Source organism: Schistocerca gregaria, chromosome 6, assembly GCF_023897955.1.
Source record: "Schistocerca gregaria isolate iqSchGreg1 chromosome 6, iqSchGreg1.2, whole genome shotgun sequence".
NCBI classification, from domain to species: Eukaryota; Metazoa; Arthropoda; class Insecta; order Orthoptera; family Acrididae; genus Schistocerca; species Schistocerca gregaria.
Window position 1 is genome coordinate 460,952,434 of NC_064925.1, and position 17,006 is coordinate 460,969,439.

The 17,006-nt window shown below is 41.8% G+C and overlaps 1 protein-coding gene across 1 annotated transcript in view; it reads left to right on the forward strand.

Annotated features, from left to right (window-relative positions):
* The window catches only part of LOC126278115 (probable ATP-dependent RNA helicase DDX43), an 86,305-nt gene extending 72,800 nt beyond the window's left edge, over nucleotides 1-13,505 (forward strand). Inside the window, exons 10-12 of the mRNA XM_049977999.1 lie at nucleotides 4,681-4,922; nucleotides 13,001-13,163; nucleotides 13,244-13,505. Of these exons, the coding sequence (XP_049833956.1) occupies nucleotides 4,681-4,922; nucleotides 13,001-13,163; nucleotides 13,244-13,429 (591 nt within the window). The 3' untranslated portion in view covers nucleotides 13,430-13,505. The remainder of the gene's footprint in view (nucleotides 1-4,680; nucleotides 4,923-13,000; nucleotides 13,164-13,243) is intronic.
* Nucleotides 13,506-17,006: the final 3,501 nt, after the last annotated feature.

Genomic DNA, 17,006 nt, shown 5'->3' on the forward strand with positions numbered 1-17,006 from the left:
TGGAGATCCTTGTCAATGGTGTCACCATTTGATACCATCACCTAGCTGACCTCAGTGTTGTTGGTGCGCACAGCCAACCGTTTCTCTTTCTGGTCTGCTTTGACTCCAACCCCCTCGAGGATGGTTTTCCATCTGATTGGGGGGAGGTGGGAGGGGAGTCGTTCGTTATGATGTCCCCTGATCCCCTGGCTGCAAGCTGTTGCAGTTTGCATTTTGCTTCCGCAATTTGCCTTTTCGCTTTGTACTGTTCACATCCTTCCGTCATTAGGTGTCACCAGCGCAGACTTTCTTCACCTTATTGGGCAACTCCCTCACCCCTTTTTGCTGCTCAGTGACTTTGACATACACTGTCCCCTTTGCGGCTCTTCCAGAACCTGTCAGGGAGGTGCTTTCTTGGTTGACCGCAAGCAACTCAACCTCAACTGCCTTAACATTGGAGCATCTACATTCCTTTCAGACTCAGCGCACACCTATTCCCATTTGGACCTTTCCTTCTGCACTGCCCAGCTTGGCTGTCATCTCAAGTGGTCCATTATCTCCAACATGAAGTTGAGAGGGCATTTTCCATGTAATTTCCTTTTCCTGACTCCTACCCAAACCATGTGCACACCCAAATGGCAGCTTTATAAGGTTCACTGGTGTCTTTACTTCTCCCTGGCAACCTCTGATGATCATCATCTCCCCAGGTGTGATGACCAGGTAGAGTACCTTACCAATGTTATCTTTACTGCCGCAGAATGTTCCCTTCCTTGCACTTCATCTTCACCATGCCGTGTTTCGGTCCCTTGCTGGACTGAGACGTGACACAATCCGAGTGAGGAGACGGGCTCTCCACATTTGTAACCATCATGCTCCGATGACTAAGTGTATTCATTATAAACATTTGCCTTTGCAGTGTTGTCATGTTCTTTGGTACAGCAAAAAATCTAACTGGATTTCATTCACTAGTTCTTTTAAAAGTTCCATTCCCTCTTCAGTCGTGTGGGCCAACCTCAGACAGCTCCTTGGGACCAAGGTCCATTCCCCAATTTCCGGCCTGACTGTAGCCGATGATGTCATAGTGGATCCTATTGATCTCCAACACTTAGGGCCACTATTTTGTGGAGATTCAAAGCTCCACCCACTATCATCCTGCCTTCTTCGATTGGAAACGAGTGGAGGCGGCTCGGGCAATATCCTTCAGAATCAGGAGAGCTACAATGCCACTTTTACTATTAGGGAGGTCAATCACGCTCTAACTTCATCCTGATCCTCCGCTTCAGGGCCAGACAACGTTCACATTCAGATGTTGCTGCACCTTTCTCTTGCAGGCAAGCATTTTCTACAAAAATCGTATCTGGGCAGAGGGCACATTTTCCAGACGCTGACATGAAGCCACTGTCATACCCATACCTAAGCCTGGTAAGGACAAACACCTTCCTTCCAGCTATCACCCCATTTCTCTCGCCAGCTGTGTTTGCAGGGTGATGGAACTAAAGATTCATGCTCAGCTGGTATCATGGCTTAGTCTCACAATTTACTAACCAGTGCACAACATGGATTTAGAGCGCACAGTTCTGCAGTTGACCATCTTGTCACTTTGTCAATCCATGTCACGACATTTTTCTGCAGAAATACGAAACTGTGGTTGTGTTTTATGATTTGGAGAAAGTCCACGACAGCTTCTGAAGGACTGGTGTCCTTCGTACTCTCTACATGTGGGGTTCTGAGGCCACATGTTTTTTTAAAAGATTGAGTTTTCAAGGTGTGTGTTGGTTTTGCCTTGTCTGACACCTTCATCCAGGCAAACAGTGTGCCTCAGGATTCCATCCTGGTTGTCGTCCTCTTTGCTATTGCCATTAACCCTGTTATGGCCTGTCTCTCGTTGGGCATCTCCGGCTTTTTTTTCATTGATGATTTTGCCGTCTGTAGCTACTCCTTGAGCAGTGTCTTCAGCATTGTCTCGATCCTCTTTGCTCGTGGGACATCACTTTTCCACTGACAAAACCATTTGATTTTCTGGTGGCGTAAAGTGTTTCTTCCACTGTCTTTACATCTTGGACCTGTTGCTCTTCTGTTCATTGAAACTACGAAATTCTTGGAGCTTGTGCTTGATAAGAAACATTCGTGGTCCTCCCATGTCTTACCTGGTCGCCTGCTGTGACCGGTCCCTCAGTGTCTTGAGAATCCTCAGCAGTACTTCCTGGGGAGTGGATCGGATAACCCTCCTCAATTTGTATGGATCTCTTATCCATTCAAAACTAGAATATGGGTGTTTCATTTATGCATCTGCATGTCTGTTCATCTTCCATTGTCTCAATACAATCCACCATCGTGGCACCCGTTTGGCCTTTGGCACCTTATACACTAGCCCGGACTTACTGCCAATATGGGATGCGTCACTCTTCTGTTACCTCCTGGAGTTTTTCAGCTGTTGCTCTGGCAGCTTAACTTCATGCTACGTGCCACTTTTCCGATGGTTGTGAACTTTTCACCACCTTAGTTTTGTGTGGCGGCCTGTGTTCACATTGGACTTCATTCACTTCCTAAGGGCACTACTCCAGACTTGTTCTGTCTCTGTAAGTCTCTCAGCCATCACATGCATCTTCTCGGTAGTACCTTCATGTACACTAATTGCTCTCTGACTCAACGAGGTGTTGGGTGTGCCTTCATCATTAGCACAGATAATTTTAGATATCGGCTTATGGAACACTGCTCAGTATTTACAGCAGAGCTCTTTGCCCTGCATCAGGGTATGCAGGACACCCGTCAACACAGGCTTTTCAGTTGTCATTTGCTCCGATTCTCTGTACTCTTCAGAGCCTGTGTGTGCTGTACACTGCCCATCCCTTAGTGCAATGGGTCCAGGAAAGCTCTCACTTGCTCACTCTTGCTGGAGCCTGTATGTGGGTCCCTGATCACCTCAGTCTGACAGGAAACAAAGCTGATAACACTACTGCCAAGGCTGCAGTCCTCTTACATCCACCTGCTAGTTCTTCCATTTCCTCCATTGATCTCTCTGTTGCTGTCTGTCAGCAGGTGATCACTTTGGCATCACTACTGGTCCACCCTTCATGGGAACAAGCTCCGAGGATTTATACCTCTCCCAGTGGCTTGGCTGACCTCTTCTCGGCCCTCTCGCCACGAGGAGATCATTTTAGTTAGGCTTCGTATTGGGCACTGTCTTTTTAGCCATTGCCATTTAAGTGGTGAGCCCCCACCTGATGGAGTGCCCTTTTTTAACCACTTACATTCTAATATGTTTGCCTTCTGAGTTATTGGCCATTTTAGTGAATGACATGCGGATTGTCGACCACGTTTTACTCTTCATTCGTTGTAGCAATGTGGCGAAGGACATTTAATCTTCAGTTCAGTACTTCCATTGCCTGTATGGCATATTTTATGGGCCTTTCTCCAAGTTCCTGTTTTTAGCTCTCTTTCCTTCTGTTGATTGGGCTTAACGTGTAGTTGCATTTAACTCCCTTTGGTCTTCGTGTTTACGGTTCTGAAGTGGGTGCGTATGACCTTATTTGTTCTTGTGCCCCAAAGCAAAACATTTGGGTTGTTTTATTAGCATAATACGGCAAATATTGTAAATCACACGAGGAAAGTTGGTAGTACACAGAGGAAAATTGAGAATGCATTTCAATTACTGACTTCCGAGAATCAAATAAAGTAACAGGCAGTGGGAGTGATTCTATTCCAGTAATGGGGAGTCTTGTTTAGGATTTTATGTTATTACAGTGCTCAGAGTACTGAACATTTCCACTTAAAATTAAGGTGTTGTCAGTGCATGGTTTGAAATATCAGTTAAGACTTGTGTGTTTTCAAACAAATTATCTTCTGTGAGTTTCATAGATAGTGCCATTTTCACTTCTGCTCTTCTGAAAAAGTGAGATGGGATAAAATCCATAATCTTAGGTCAGTGAATTCGCGTGTCAACATGCCCTAAGTTACAGTTAATAACTGAATACTTCTGGAGAAATTTTGAATATAATTTGTTAAAAGTACGTGCGCGCGCTTTGTATATCTCTGGCTCTAGTGCCCAGCCTTGGTATAAGATAGTAAAATAGCGCTCACTTTAGATTGTGTTACTCCTGAACAAAGTTTTTAATGCAAGAATCTCCACAATAATTACCATTTCAATAGCGAAGTGTCAGTGCTTACCAACAATTAAAAACAATAATGACATGGTTCTGCATTCGTAAATGAAAAATTGGGAGAACAAATTATCATATAACACCAAAGATGCTCTCATTTCTGCCAAAAGTTTGAGTATGGGTAAATTATCTCAGCTTTTGTGCCCTCACTAGTAATTATTGAAAAAAGTTACTGGAAGTTTATATATAAACACACCTAGCCCAGTGAAAAAAACAGTTTTCTTTCGACTAATTTTGTGCAAATGCTGAACTTCTTTTACTGTAACTAAACAACAACTATTGAGCATGCATCACATTATCCTACGCAGCCATACAGCAGAAAGCCCAACTTTTTGCACTGAGTTATTCACTAGGTCTTCTAGTTATTGTGTAGAGGTTTTCCTTTGTATCGTGAGATACTGTGTATACTTATTTTGTTCTCGTTGCATATGATTTGATGCTCTTATTTATCTCGGAGGAGCTATAGAGAAGGGAAAATTTCCCAGTGGCAATGTAAAGTTTTGTTTGTAGTAAACTAATCTGATACATGATGTTCTTTTAGGTACTGGAATTTCTTGAGAACATGGGTCCTGATAACAAGGTGATTGTCTTTGTTGGGAAGAAAATGAGAGCAGATGATTTAGCAAGTGATCTCTGCTTAAAAGGGATTGATTGCCAATGTATCCATGGAGATCGTGAACAGGCAGATCGAGAGCAAGCTTTGGATGATCTGAAGTCTGGTTGTGTTAGGATTTTAATTGCCACAGATGTTGCATCAAGAGGAATTGATATTACTGATGTTACGTAAGTTGTGCATTCGTATTCCATCACATTTGTAGTAAGAATTTTGCTGCAAGATGTAAACATTGACACATTGCGAATAAATTAATATTAAGTAGCTGTTGAATGCGATAGGAAAGCAGCTTAGGAAGAATAAAACCAAATGCCTACTTATTTGACTGTAAACCCTTAAAACAGCAGGAGCTGTTTGGACATAGATCTCCATGTAGCATAATCATTTTACTTTTCCAAAAAGTGTATAAATGTTAATGTAATAATGTTTGAAAGTAATATTTGAAAATTATTAATATTTATAATAGTAAAATCAGTAACATTAACCTGCACAGGAAGAAATCTTTAACTGAAATTACTTGTGTGTACTCTCAGTATTTTCACATCATGTGTAAATCTGTTTTGGTGTCTGTATATTTAGACACCACAATCAAAGAGAAAACTGAAACATTACCTTGTAAGTGAAGGAACTGTTATGATCTATCCTTTCCGTCATCACTGCCAACAACTAGATCTAAACCATTTCTGGTTTATTCTGCCCTAGAATATTTTGCACCGTCCATTTCTTAGGCCGAACAATCTTCGATCTTCGTAGTTTTGGCTTACAGTTTAGTAGTGACTTGAGTATCCCTTCTTGGGTTCTAATTTCATGCTGTTTCCATGTGCTATTTTACTTTGTAGCTTCTTCATTCCGCAGGAGAGCTGTAAAGTTTCAAAGGTAGGAGACAAGATACTGGCAGAAGTAAAGCTGTGAGTACCGGGCGTGAGTCGTGCTTTGGTAGCTCAGATGGTAGAGCACTTGCCCGCGAAAGGCAAAGGTCCCGAGTTCGAGTCTCGGTCAGGCACACAGTTTTAATCTGCCAGGAAGCTTCAGATTAAAAATGTTTCTTTCCTAATTTTTTTTTCCTTCCTATCAAGTGTGAATAGCCAGCAAGTACTCTTAGAAAGTGCAGCTCTTCACTTGTATCCTTTTGCTGTATTTAATAAGTGCCCAGCATTAACATCAGTACATTGATACTCCCTTAATATATTGTTCAGGAAGTACATACCTTCTTGTACTTTAAAAAGGCTATTTGATTGTGCCACAAGGCTACTGAAATTTCTCTAGCTTTGTTCTCTCATCATTGTTTGATATCAACTTTCTCTATCCAAGGTAAAGGCATTTGTTGACTTGCGATCGTATTGGCTGTAACTAGTTCTAAATGTAAGTAGTCTGTTAAAGAGGACCCCTAAACCTGTCTTACTCGAAAGGCAAAACCATCAGTAAATTTGTTGGTGTAATTGTGAAATAGTTGTTAATCATTACATATTCTTGCCTTCACATTGTATAATTCCCAGCTTTACAAGTCCTTTAGACTGGTAAATCTGTTAATGCAATGTCAGTATTATGAAAAGAGTAGGTTGTTTCTCGCCATATAAGAAGGTTGTTAAGTTGCAGACAGGCACAACAAAAAGAGTATTAACCAAGTAAGCTTTCGGCCAGAAAGCTTTCTACTGAAATAGACCCCCCCCCCCCCCCACACACACACACACACACACCAGAGATATATTCATTCATGCAAATGCAGCTTACACACACGATAGCTGTTTCTGGCTACTGAGACCAGACATCAAACAAAAGCACATGGTCAGAGAAGCAGTCTGGGTGGTGGGGGTAAATAAGAGGCTGGGCTGGGGTGGGGAGGGGGAGGGAGAGCAGGGTACAGGCACGTGATGGTAAAGTGCTGTTTGTGGGAGCATCCAGGGACAAGGTGGAGAGAGGTTAGGGCTGGTTACATGGGGGAGGGAGGGGGTGTTGAAGAAGGAGAGAAGTAAAAAGGCTGTGGGTGTGCTTACAGGAGGCCGCTTTAGAGTGTGAACAGGGAATAGTTTACATGGGCAAGGACAATGATTAACAAAGGTTGAGGCCAGGTGGGTTGTGGGAATGTAGGATATATTGCAGGAAGAGTTCCCATTATGTGCAATTCAGAAAAGTTGGTGTTAGGAAGGATCCAGGCACAGGCTGTGGAGCAGGCATTAAAATTGAGAATGTTGTGATAGGCAGCATGTTGTTGGTCCAGGTGTTTCTTGGCCACAGTTTGTTGTTGTTGTTGTTGTTGTTGTTGTTGTGGTTGTTGTCTTCAGTCCTGAGACTGGTTTGATGCAGCTCTCCATGCTACTCTATCCTATGCAAGCTTCTTCATCTGCTCGTGCTTACTGCAACCTACATCCTTCTGAATCTGCTTAGTGTATTCTTCTCTTGGTCTCCCTCTATGATTTTTACCCTCCACGCTGCCCTCCAATGTTAAATTGGCGATCCCTTGATGCCTCAGCACATGTCCTACCAACCGGTCCCTTATTCTTGTCAAGTTGTGCCACAAACTCCTCTTCACAGTTTGGTAGTGGACATTAATGCAGACAGACTGCTTGTTGGTTGTCATGCCCACGTAGAATGAAGCACAGTGGTTATAACCTAGCTTGTATATCTCGTGACTGGCTTTACGGGCAACCCTGCCTTACATGGGATAGGTGATGCTTATGACCAGGATATAAATGTCTTCTTTTCAATCTAACATGTATGCTAAGCATAGCCAGTAATGTCTTGTATGTACCTACATTCTTCTGAAACCCAAACTAACCCGATGGTCATCTTCTACCAGTCTTGATATTCTTCTCTAAATAGTGTGTGCCAGTATTTTGCAACCATGGTTTTTGAAACTGTTTGTTCAGTAGTATCCACACCTGTCAACTCCTTTGTGAGTACATTCTTGACACACATGGGGCCTGCCCTTGCAGTACTGCTTCATTTTCTGAGCTGCATGTCTATCTTCCTACCATTCTTTCTCCCCACCCTTGTGGACAAAGTCTTGTGTAAAACTGGGTAACCAAAACTTACGAAAGTGTTATTCTTGCCGTTGTCTCCTTTCTTGTTCTGACTTCGCCTATCCTTTCTCCGCTTGACTTTTGAGGTCTCCCTTTGTCATTCTTCCTCCCTGTGTGTGCTTGAGGCCCGGCTCACACATTTGATGGTCACTGGGTAATGCGTAACTCAAAGAACCCAGGTCAGCAAGTAGGGCTGGTGTGTACCTCTGGTGAAGGCCAGGCCCAGGGAGGAGTCATTGCCAGAGTTGTTACCTTCCCAACTCCCAGTTGGTCCCTCTGTCTGCAGTTGGGGAGATGTGCCTGAGGTGTGAACAGTCACCTAAGGTGGGTGGTCTCGCCTCTGTGGGGGCCCCAGATGGAAGGAGCACGCCATTGGCAACACTGGCAATCGTGGGGGATTCACCCATGATGAGTACATCAACTCCATCGATGCAGCCTCCATCTAATAAATGCAAATGCAAAGAGGCCAAGGACACAACAAATCTTCCAGTTGCACGAACTACCTCAAGGTGTTAGGCACAAAAGGTGGTCAGAACTTTTCTACAGTGAACGTGTTAGTCATTCAAAAATGTGTGGACATAATTGCAGGTCCACTAATGTCCTACACTTGCTTATTCAATGGTACTTTGCTTCTAGACACATAGTACCTTTCAAGCCCGAAAACTACTTAAAGCTATGCTCTCAACAGATATCCTGTTCATGTAGAGGCTCACTGAATACTGAATTCTTCAAATGGTGTCATATACTCTCAGGTACATGATGGTATTACTGAGGGGGATATTCAACATTATCTCTATGATCAGGCTGTAACTGCAGTCCATATTGTTATGAAGTGGGTTAATACGAATTCGTGCTTACTCGAAACCTTTTCTTAATGTTTAAGTGGAGCTCTTACTAAAGAGAGACAGGCTACGAAGTCAACATCATCAGACTCTACATACTGAACATAATTTGTGGCTCCTAATGTCAGCATTATAACCCTACTCGCCTATCCCATAAACACACAGCCAAATGTGTAACTTGTGGTAGGGCTGTTCTACAGTGGCAATCGTGCCTCTTCATACCACAACTGCCGTGTGTACCCCTATGAGTGAAGGAAAAGGTACCCTTCAATGTAGCTTGTGAATTTTGATTAGCTGAAAGGCTTGCGTATCACTATCTGGCAGTTATAGTACCATTGTTCCTACGTCAAGGCCTTTGAAAGATATGGCCATGCAAACCTTCACTTAAGTGCTACGGTTGTGAAGTTGTGCTAAGGTGATGTCCTCACCTCATGCCACAACAGTTGCTCAACCTACGAGAAACCCTTTGCCCACACCGGTGAAGTCACTTGTGACGCAACCATAACAACGTAAATTTAAAAAGGAGTGCACACGAGATGACTTCTTGCACCCCTCAAGTCACAAATGTATTTGTCCACATCTGACAAACACAAAGATGCTGAGAAGTCAGACAAAAACAAATATTCTTCCCCTTCTCCAACACAGAAATCCTGTAAAACAGTGACATCACACGACACCTCCATCTATCGACCTCCATTTCGTCGGTGTGAATTACAAACTGATTTTCCATCCTGGATTCAGCTGACTGACCTGGGGAGGTTATTGGTACCTGTGAAGAAATAATGGAACAGGATCCTCCATCTTCAGAACCCTGTAGTTGTATGCAGCCGAAGTCTGGCACTCAGCAAGCACCAAAGTAATTGCCCCTTTTAAGAGAAATATCTCATGTCATCTAACATGGCTGTTCTCCAGTGCATCATTCGTGGCATCAGATCACGCAGGGCAGCGTTAAGCTGGTATTTTGATTATAGTGCCCAGTCTTATGCCTCCAAGAAATGAAATTACACCCTCAAGATCACTTTGACGTCTTCATTGCAGTAAATTTCGACCTTTCTTTCAAGAAATAAACTCCAGCTCTAGTGGAGTCATGATGCTCATTTGGGACATCCTCAGCCAAGCCATTTCATTGAACACCTAGCTACAAACTGTTGATGTCCATCTTTGTCTCCCCAGTTATACCTTTCCTCTTTGTAATATCTACATACTGCCATCCTCTGATCTCAATAGGGCAGAAATACTGCAGCTTACTGCCCAGCTCCCTCAACACTTTCTGCTACTCGGCAACTTCAACACCCACCATCCCATTTGGGGCTCTCTGAAAACCTGCCCGAGAGGCTCTCTACCGACAGGTATTCTCAACCAGTTTACTCTTTTTCTCTCAACACTGGTGAACACACATTTCTTTCATACTCCACACACACTTTCTCGCACCTGGATCTCTTGTTCTGTACTGCACAGCTTGTCCATCTAGAGTAGTCCATCCTCTGACACATACTCAAGCAACATTTTCCGTGCGTAATTTGTCTGCTGCCTTATGTCCTATCTGTGCGCAGTACTGATTGGTAGCTTTCTAAAGCTGAGTGGTGGCTCTACTCTTCACTGGCAACTTTCAACAAACAAAATTTACATAGCAGTGATCGTTAGGTAAGAGTATCTTAATAGTGTTTTCCTTACCACAGCATAATGTTCCATCCCATGAACCTTTTTCCTACTGCAACGTGTTTGGATCCCTTGATGGACTGAGGAATGCGTGATGCTGTTCTCCCATGGAGACGTGCTGTCAGTGTCTTTGAATGCTATCTCACGAAAGAGAACTGTATATGTTATAAACACTTGCACGCAAAGCATTGTAGCATTGTCAATAGCAAGAAAGCTATTTGGATCTCTTGTACTAATTCTTTTAACCATTTCACTTCCTCTTCTGTTTGCGGTAACCTAAGTCGGATATCTGAAGACACATACACCTCCCGATTCCTGGCCTTACTGTAGCGAACGATGTCATTGTGGACCCATCAATATTTCCAACACCTTGCGTCAACAGTTCAGATATCTTGAACTTTGCCCATTACCTTCCCACCTTCCTACCTCAGAAACAAGTGGTGGAGGCTTGAGAGATATGTTTTCCCTTTCAGAATCACAAATGCTACAATAACACTTCTGCTGTGAGGGAGCTCGAACATGCTCTCATCTCGTCATAATTCTCCACTCCAGGACGATATGATATTAACATTCAGATGTTGCAGTGCCTATCTCTTGATGGCAAGAACTTTCTCCTTCGTTCATATAATTGCATCTGGATAGACGGCACGCATCCCAGTCGTTGGCATGAAGCCACTGTAATCTCCATACACAAGCCTGGTAAGGACAAACATGTTCCATCCAGTTACTGCCCAGTTGAAGATATGCATAGAAAAACAGGCTAACCCTCTAATGGAAAAAGATTGGAGATAAGTGTTGCCATCTGTTGCTGGGTATGGGAACTTTGAAAATTGGTAAAAGTCTCACCCGCAAAATGTCATTTAGGGGTGAGGCCAATAATGTGAATTGCTCTCTGCTATGGGTGAACAAGCAGATACAATGCCAAGTGGAGTGTACTGATAGTTGTGTATTGTCCTTAACGTCACTTCAGTCCTTCTTCTGGCAACAATTGTAACATATCTGCTATAGAAGATTCCCCATTCTTGTTGCTTGCATTTAATGCTTCAACTTGTGTGGAGTCAGGGCAGTTTCCTGGTTATTTCTGTCCTTACCTATTCACTCTTTTTCACCAAATGAAATTGTGTGCACCTGATTAAGACACTGGGCTCTTATTCACCAGGAGTGGCTTCTGATGTATGTTCAACCTGTTAGATTTCTGTTGTGTCCCTAAATCACATGAGGCAAATACTGGTATTGTTTCTTAATCTTCTACTGACATCATCCTTGTTGAATGAGGACATCTGCTTCACATGTCTAATGACTAGAGGCACCTGTTTGTGGTGAAAATTTTTGCCTGATTTCGTCATTTTTAAAAATTTATTTCGATGTATTTTTCGCTCGGTTTTTTTTTTCCATTTCGTCACATTTTATTTGCACTTTTCAGCAGTAAAAGGTACAAGAAATACATTTATGGCACATTTGCAGTGAAAAATCTTTTATTGTACATAAATCGAAAAACCATAAAAATTATAAATTGTGAAAATTTGGAAAACATTTATCCTGTCCTAGTCAATGTACACAACACACAAGTCAGCCTGAGAAAGCCAAGGATACCATGACTTCCATATTACTGGGAGTCAGAGCTGTTCTCCTGTCAGACATTATGTTGCAGTATCTAGAAAATGATATCTCACTATCAACATTACTGAATGGGATCCACAAAGCCTCCACTACAGCTTTACACAAACCTGGTATGTATTTGTTCATCCATTCTCTCAGCTTCGGATGATCAACTTTTTCCATCAGAATGTTAGCCTCAATGGAAGATACCAGTAGTTGTTAGCCCCTTCTCCTTGTTCTTCTTATGGGAAGAACCGTTATTAATGTGTTTCAGGCACGTGTCCTTCCTCTGCCACTCAATACGCACATTGCAGTATTTGCACATAAGTATCTTCCTAGCCGGCTGTAGTGGTCGTGCGGTTCTAGGCGCTTCAGTCCGGAACCGCGCGACTGCTACGGTCGCAGGTTCGAATCCTGCCTCGGGCATCGATGTGTGTGATGTCCTTAGGTTAGTTAGGTTTAAGTAGTTCTAGGGGACTGATGACCTCAGATGTTAAGTCCCCTAGTGCTCAGAGACAGCCAGTATCTTCCTACTTTTGTTGAAAACATAAAATCCTTCAGACGAAAATTCCTTTTCTCGGTCGAAAACTGTCACTACCATATTAATCATCTGTAGCATGACAACACAACACAAAATACCACACTCAATGCACCAGTGATCCACGATTTCCAACACGCAATACCGAATACACCGCCAGAACATTGTAGAATGTCTTTGGAATACTCGATATAGTACACATATCGAAATGGTGTACATTCAATATCCAGACTGTATTACCATAACTCCAATCGAATTTCCGCAGTTAAGTTCAAATGATGAGATTTTGCAAAGTTTCGTCAATTATTTCGCGATTTGGCTTAAAAGTAAATAGTTTCGCGTTTTCAGCAAAATGTGTAAAATTTCGTGAAAATTTCGCGATTTCACACTGTGTGAAAAACATGTGCCTGTACTAATGACCTCACTATTAATCAATTTTCCACTAAAATCTACAGTATGTTTTTCAGTGAGAGTATGGTTGGTCATCATCAAAAAGAACTTAGTAAAATTGTTGAAAGGATGTGCACATAGAAAATGAATATATTCATTATATGTTTCCACGTATCTGAATTTTGTTTTATGATTTTCAGGCACATTTTTAATTATGATTTTCCACGTAACATTGAAGAATATGTCCATAGAGTTGGTAGAACAGGCCGTGCTGGAAAAACTGGAGAGTCTATTACTTTGGTGACTCGTAGTGACTGGGCACAAGCAAAAGAACTTATTGCAATACTTGAAGAAGCAAATCAGGTATGTTTCTAACATGTCGAGACATTTTGCAGAGCTGTATAGATTTGTGTGATTACAATACATACATTTTTATTTTCCAGGAAGTACCAGAAGACCTTTATAAAATGGCAGAAAGATTTCAGGCTTGGAAGGAAAAGAGAAATGCAGAAAGGGAGCGTGTTCGCTATGATGGAGATAGTGCCCGTGGCAGTAGAGGTGGAGATTCCTTTGGCTTTGGAGGCAGAAGAGGACGTGGTGGTGGTGGTCGTGGCCGTGGCAGGTGGTGAAAACTACTGATGTACATAATATTGTAATGTTTATCTAAATGTTCTGTGATTGAAAATAAATTTTCTTTAATATAAATTGTTAAAATTTTTATTCTGCATTGATGAAAATCTGAACAACTTGTATGGAATTAGAAACCACACGTGTAGCTTAATTATAAGTTGGGTTGCATTTGCTTGTTGAGTGTCAAAACGACCTGCTGAATTAATGCACAAGAAGTGTCACCTTGCATTGTGTTGCAGACATAGGGTGTCTTCAGCTGCCTTTGGTTAACACATTGCTGTAATCTGGGTACCCGGCGATTAAATGTGTGCCGAGGTCAAGAGGTAAAAATCTTTAAATCAGTCATGAAATGCAACTTATAAAACTATAGCTGCAGCCCAAGGCTATCTTATTATATCACAAGAAACAAGTATTGGCACTTTACCTTCTGCTGCCTCCTACACTAAAGCAGTAATATGAGGTTGCAAAAATATATGTAAATTAATGTAGTGTTAATGGTACATCTCATTGGCATGTAGTTATCATAATCGTGTTAGATTTCAGGATTATCAGGAAAAACTAGCACTAAATATGCATGGAACTAAACTTCCTCTTGTATGGATAATACTTCTATTTGTACATACCATCATAATTTTTTGATCATTTAAAGAGAAACAGTTTTCTGAACCAACTGAAACATTCCAATTCTGAATCTTGGCAAAGGTCGTTGGCAGCCCAGCATATAATCATCATCCTAGTGCACTTGTTTTTTCACCTTCATTCTGCTTTTGTGATGTGGACATGTAGAACCTACAATCGACACTTTATGATTGCCAAATTGGTCTTCAGGTACTTCACTCGGGATGTTTCTATTGCCATTTTGATCACATCAGTTGAGCCTTTACTGCTTGGTAGAACAACTTCATATTTATTAATCAAACATGCAAAACAGTGCATTGCGCCAACCAACATCTGTAACTCGCAGGTACAGTACCTGCGACTCACTCTGAGGATGGCCGGATGATAAGTGGCTTAAATATCAGTGGAAGAAATTTTATTTGCACAGCTGCTTGCCCTAAATGTAATGAACTGTTCATTAAGCTTCGAAAAGTTTAAAATGCACATGCTGATGAATGTTTACAGTTAAGAATAGTGGTGATTTAACAACAAAAATAATAAATTTTTGACAATATAATCTAATTGAATAGATAAAGTCTACTCACTATGTGGCAGCAGAACACCACACACATAACAAAAGTTTTACATATTCAAGCTTTAGGACCCAATGGCTCGTTCTGGCAGGAGGGTTGAAGGAAAATGACTGGAGAGGTTTATGAAACAGGGCAGGGTTCAGAAGAGTTGCCCAAAACTCCTGGTTGGAGAAAACTTACTGGATGGTATGGGAAGGAAGGGCTCTCCTTCTGTCTCGTCCAGTAAGCCCCCTGACTGAGGATACTGGGTGACTTTTCTAAACTCTACCCCTTTTTGTAAATCTCTCCAGTCCTTTTCCTTCACCCGTCTTCCTTCTATTCAATCCTACTGCCAGGAGGAGGAGCCACTGGCTCCTTAAGGTGCATATGTAAAACATTTTTATATTTGTTGTGCCTCCGCTTGGTGAGTAATTTCTTATCCATCCAGTTACATTATATTGTCAAATGATGATGATTGCCACTCATGGAAGTATTTTTCTTAAGTTGAGTGATTTAAAATGGGATTCTGTTCAGGAGGTTGTGTGTGTGTGTGTGTGTGTGTGTGTGTGTGTGTGTGTGTGTGTGTGTGTGTGTGTCAGCAGAACAAAACACACACACACACATAAAAAAGGTTTTACATATGCAAGCTTTAGGAGCCAATGGCTCCTTCTGGCAGGAGGGTTGAAGGGACCATCGCACTCCATCAGGATCTGCAGGTCTTAAAGACTGGTTCGTCAAGGCCAGTACAGTTTTTGCTATGCTTTTTGGCTGTTCACTCTGTATAGGAGGTAATAGGTGTGATATGGAAGAGAATGATTTTTGACACCGCCAATTATGTCACGGAAAGGGAGACGAAAAGTTATTAGCTGTCATTACGATGGTCTAGAACTGTGAGCTATTCATGTCAAACAGTATGCCTGTAATGTCCTAGTTGATGTATTTGTGAATTATTACCATCCTGTGTTGGGAAGATCAATATAGTCTGATCCGTGAAGATATACTTTCTATTACTGGTGGGAAGATGGAGCTAGGTAAGGGCTTTGTTTTCAGCAAGGGGGAAGTCGACTGGTAAGAAGTAATACATGTTTGTTCTGGATGTGGGATCAATAAGCAGCAATTCAGAATTAAAAGTAACAGTGGTGGTCATAATCTACACACAAGTATTCTCAAACACGGAACACTTGATTCAGTCACCCTCAGTGTTGGGACCCATAATACTTCCTGTGCTGGAAAGTCAATGAAATTTGAATTACAACAAAAGATTAAATACAAAGCAAGAAGAAATTAAGTTTTCAACAAAAGATTTATCAACAAATAGAGCTGTTTACCTTGTCAGTGTGGTCAACAGCCGAGATTATCACATTGCAGAAGCCGTTACCAGCACTGTGGTGATTAGGAATTAAGAGGATTCTCTAGTTGATCATTAAATATATGTTCTGTGACTATGTCAAAGTAGAGTTTAATAAGTCCATGATTCAGATTATTGTTGACTGCAGCTTCCAAGGACTAAAATTGTTGTATCACTTCATGACAATGCACCAACAGCTGATGTAGTAACATCTGCCCACTTACAGCAATGGCATGGTCAACTGCACTTAGCCGGCCGAAGTGGCCGAGCGGTTCTAGGCGCCACAGTCTGGAACTGTGCGACCGCTCCGGTCGCAGGTTCGAATCCTGCCTCGGGCATGGATGTGTGCGATGTCCTTAGGTTAGTTAGGTTTAAGTAGTTTTAAGTTCTAGGGGACTGATGATCTCAGAAGTTAAGTCCCATAGTGCTCAGAGCCATTTGAACCATTTTTTTCAACTGCACTGCCAACTTCAGCCACACAGTTCACCAAGCAGTGAAATCCAGCTTCTTGGTGACAGAGCGACAGAGGGAACAATGCAAGAAAATTTGGTGAGCCGAATTAAATTAAAGCTGACCTGTTTTGATTTTGGTGGTGGTGCATCTACTTTGTGGTTAGTTAAAAAGGGACTTAACACTCAACATTGTTTATTTGCTCAACAGAGTTGGCAAAATACTGTGGTTGTTAGTTGTAGACTAAGATAAATTGCAGGTATACTGTCATTTTCATCGTATGCTGGTAGTGACGAGAGGCATCGAGATTCACTTATAAGATTTACTTAACAGTTTGAGTAAACTGAGAACTAAACTATATTCTGCAGACCCAAATGTAGGAACTCAGAGTGATGAATTAAAAACTGAATTTAACAGTAAGTTAGATATTAAGGAGGTTGAATTCCTAAAAGAATTAAAGGCTCAAAGGGATGATTTGAAAGTTGAAATACAGGTAACTAATTGGAAACCCGATCAGCATATCACAGTCAAAGAAAAGCCAAACATTAAAAATAGGATCGAAAGATATGGAGTTAAATGCATTTTAAGAGCGTACATTGTTATGGATTT